General features: G+C 43.7%; 1 protein-coding gene across 1 annotated transcript in view; it reads right to left on the bottom strand.

Annotated features, from left to right (window-relative positions):
- Positions 1–67: 67 nt before the first annotated feature.
- The window catches only part of LOC118427851 (alpha-1,2-mannosyltransferase ALG9-like), a 26,063-nt gene continuing 23,394 nt past the window's right edge, over positions 68–2,736 (bottom strand). Inside the window, exons 13-16 of the mRNA XM_035837825.1 lie at positions 2,353–2,500; positions 1,354–1,483; positions 778–908; positions 68–287 (exon numbers count right to left, since the gene is read on the bottom strand). Of these exons, the coding sequence (XP_035693718.1) occupies positions 155–287; positions 778–908; positions 1,354–1,483; positions 2,353–2,500 (542 nt within the window). The 3' untranslated portion in view covers positions 68–154. The remainder of the gene's footprint in view (positions 288–777; positions 909–1,353; positions 1,484–2,352; positions 2,501–2,736) is intronic.

The raw sequence follows: 2,736 nt of genomic DNA, 5'->3' as shown, positions 1-2,736 counted from the left end.
ATCCCTGCGCGCACAGGTTGTTGCCAAGCAGCCTGTTGTCTGGAGGTGTGTCTACTGTATGTTCTACTGTATGTTCTACTTGTGTTCTACTGTGTGTGCTACTTGTGTTCTACTGTGTGTTCTACTGTGTGTTCTACTTGTGTTTTACAGTGTTCTACTGTTGGCTGGTCTCTGCCTTGCGCTTGTTGCCCAGCAGCCTGTTGTTCTGCAGGATGATGTAGTCGGAGAACTCCGTGTGGTGCTTGGATAGGAACGGGATGAAGAACGCTCGGAAGAACGGGTGGGATCTGCAAAGGGGAACGACACCCTGGTGTTAGTCTACAACATTACGTACATGCGTAATACAAAATCAGGGCTTGAAATACTTTTTTCTGCATACCTGCACTGGTGCAGGTAACATTGACTATTACCTGCACCAGACAAATTCTACCTGCACCACTCTGAACCTTATAAATTTTGAATCATACTAAAACTGTTCAGGAACCATGCATTGCTAATTTTTCTTTCATACTTTATCAATGCAGCTAATAACAATCCATACACACCTACATCATAGGACAATTATATGTATAAAACCCAGTATATGGACCAGTGCAGGTTAGGTGCAGATAGACACCAGAAATACCTGCACAGCTCCAATTTCACCTGCACTAACCTGCATATGCAAGTGTTATTTTGAGCCCTGAAAATAAACTAGAAAAATAACTTGTCATATGTATCCTCCAGTTCTTAAAATGATAGATATGATAATCTGGGCCCAAAAATAAACATCTGCACCTGGCAGAGTCGAGGAAGGGCTGAGAAGCGACGACGGTCCAGTCCTTGGTGAGTCTGGAGTACCGCGGTTCCCGTGGTAACTCCCCGGCAAGGTCAAGGTCAACCAGGTAGTGGCACTTCCGCACGTCCATCTGGGCAGGGGGGAGAGGTCATGGGAGGTCATCAATTGGCAAACACGACAGCTTTGTTGAAGAAAGTGTCAAACATTCATCAAGACACCAAGAAAAAGACAGTTTTCGTTAGTTTCTGTCCAGACTGTGATCTAATCTTCCTGTATCAAATAATATGATATTCTTTAGAATTTAGAAATCAAACAGCCTCTAACACAAAATCTAACAAACTAATGAAATATGGTAGCAAAAAAATGACTTTCCTATTTTGTTGTTACAGTTGCTATTACATGTATTATTATCCATTGCATGACACTTTTGTTTGTTTGTTGTGAGTAACTGTACTTATTACTGCTTTATCATATTTGTGACCCAGGGCCCCACAAAAGCAGTGGTCACACAACTAAACTGGACTATCCTGGTTATACATGCAAGCAATAACAAACAAACAAACAAACAAACATACATATCTGGACGTCTCCTCCAGGTTCATATCGTTCATGTGTGTGGGCACGACCTTTGTCCCGTCCTCGCCCGCCGCGTACGCTTTCGGCAGCTGACCTCTGAACTCCGACTGGATGAACTGGAGCTGCCAACTGGAGGAAATAAAGTTTGTTTCAAACTGATTCGTTTTCAACATATATCTACATTAATTCAACACCAAGAAGAATGGAAACAGGCACTGGAAAATATCATCGTAATGGGAACCCTATTATCTTTTTACTGACAATACTATTTAAATATTTCAACAATCTTTTATTGTTTATTTATTTTACTTTTGATTACCAGTTAGCAAAATCTATTGAGTGAGATGTAAAAATGCTACAGTAACTGTACTTGGAAAAATCATTGATAACAGGTTCCCTTCTACCTAATACCCAAACTCTAACCCTAGGCCCTAACCCTGACCCTAACCATAAAAAGTCTCACTTTTCTGTCAGGAAGAAGCTGTTGGGGAAGCGGTACCACTCCTTCCCGATCACAGGTTCACCTCCCTAACCTAACCTAACCTAACCTAACCCTAACCGTAAGAGTAAGACTCACTTTTCCAGCAGGAAGAAGCTGTTGGGGAAGCGATACCACTCCTTCCCGATCACAGGTTCACCTCCCTAACCTAACCTAACCCTAACCCTAACCCTAACCTACATTTGTAACCCTAACCGTAAGAGTAAGTCTCACTTTTCCGGCAGGAAGAAGCTGTTGGGGAAGCGGTACCACTCCTTCCCGATGCACAGGTTCACCTCCCTAACCTAACCTAACCCTGACCCTGACCCTAACCCTAGCCCTAACCGTAAGAGTAAGTCTCACTTTTCCGGCAGGAAGAAGCTGTTAGGGAAGCGGTACCACTCCTTCCCGATGCACAGGTTCACCTCTCTAACCTAACCTAACCCTGACCCTGACCCTGACCTAACCTAACCCTAACCTAACCTTAAACCCTGACCCTAACTGTAAGAGTAAGTCTCACTTTTCTGGCAGGAAGAAGCTGTTGGGGAAGCGGTACCACTCCTTCCCGATGCACAGGTTCACCTCCCGACTGGGGTCCATCCTGTGCACTGTCGGATCCTCGACGATACGCTGTAGTTCCGGGTACAGGTCCAAGGGGGCGTGGTAGCCTGAAAAAAAATAGGCACATCAGGATATGGTCATGTAGTGGACTGGTTGTTAGAAATAGACTCTTGTTAAAAATAGAGTGGGGGGAAATTTATAACAACTTATCTGAAATATTCAGTATGATGTTGATGATAATGATCTGAAATCTCCAAAAAGTATGGAGGCCCAGTACTGTTAAGCTGCGTAAGCACTTCTTGTAGGTACCGAGCTGATTCTCCTGGTTTTCTACCGGTTTTTT

This window comes from Branchiostoma floridae, chromosome 12 (genome assembly GCF_000003815.2).
Source record: "Branchiostoma floridae strain S238N-H82 chromosome 12, Bfl_VNyyK, whole genome shotgun sequence".
Taxonomy (NCBI): Eukaryota; Metazoa; Chordata; class Leptocardii; order Amphioxiformes; family Branchiostomatidae; genus Branchiostoma; species Branchiostoma floridae.
Note: the sequence above shows the minus strand (reverse complement) of the source record. Positions and strands in the feature narration are given on the sequence as shown.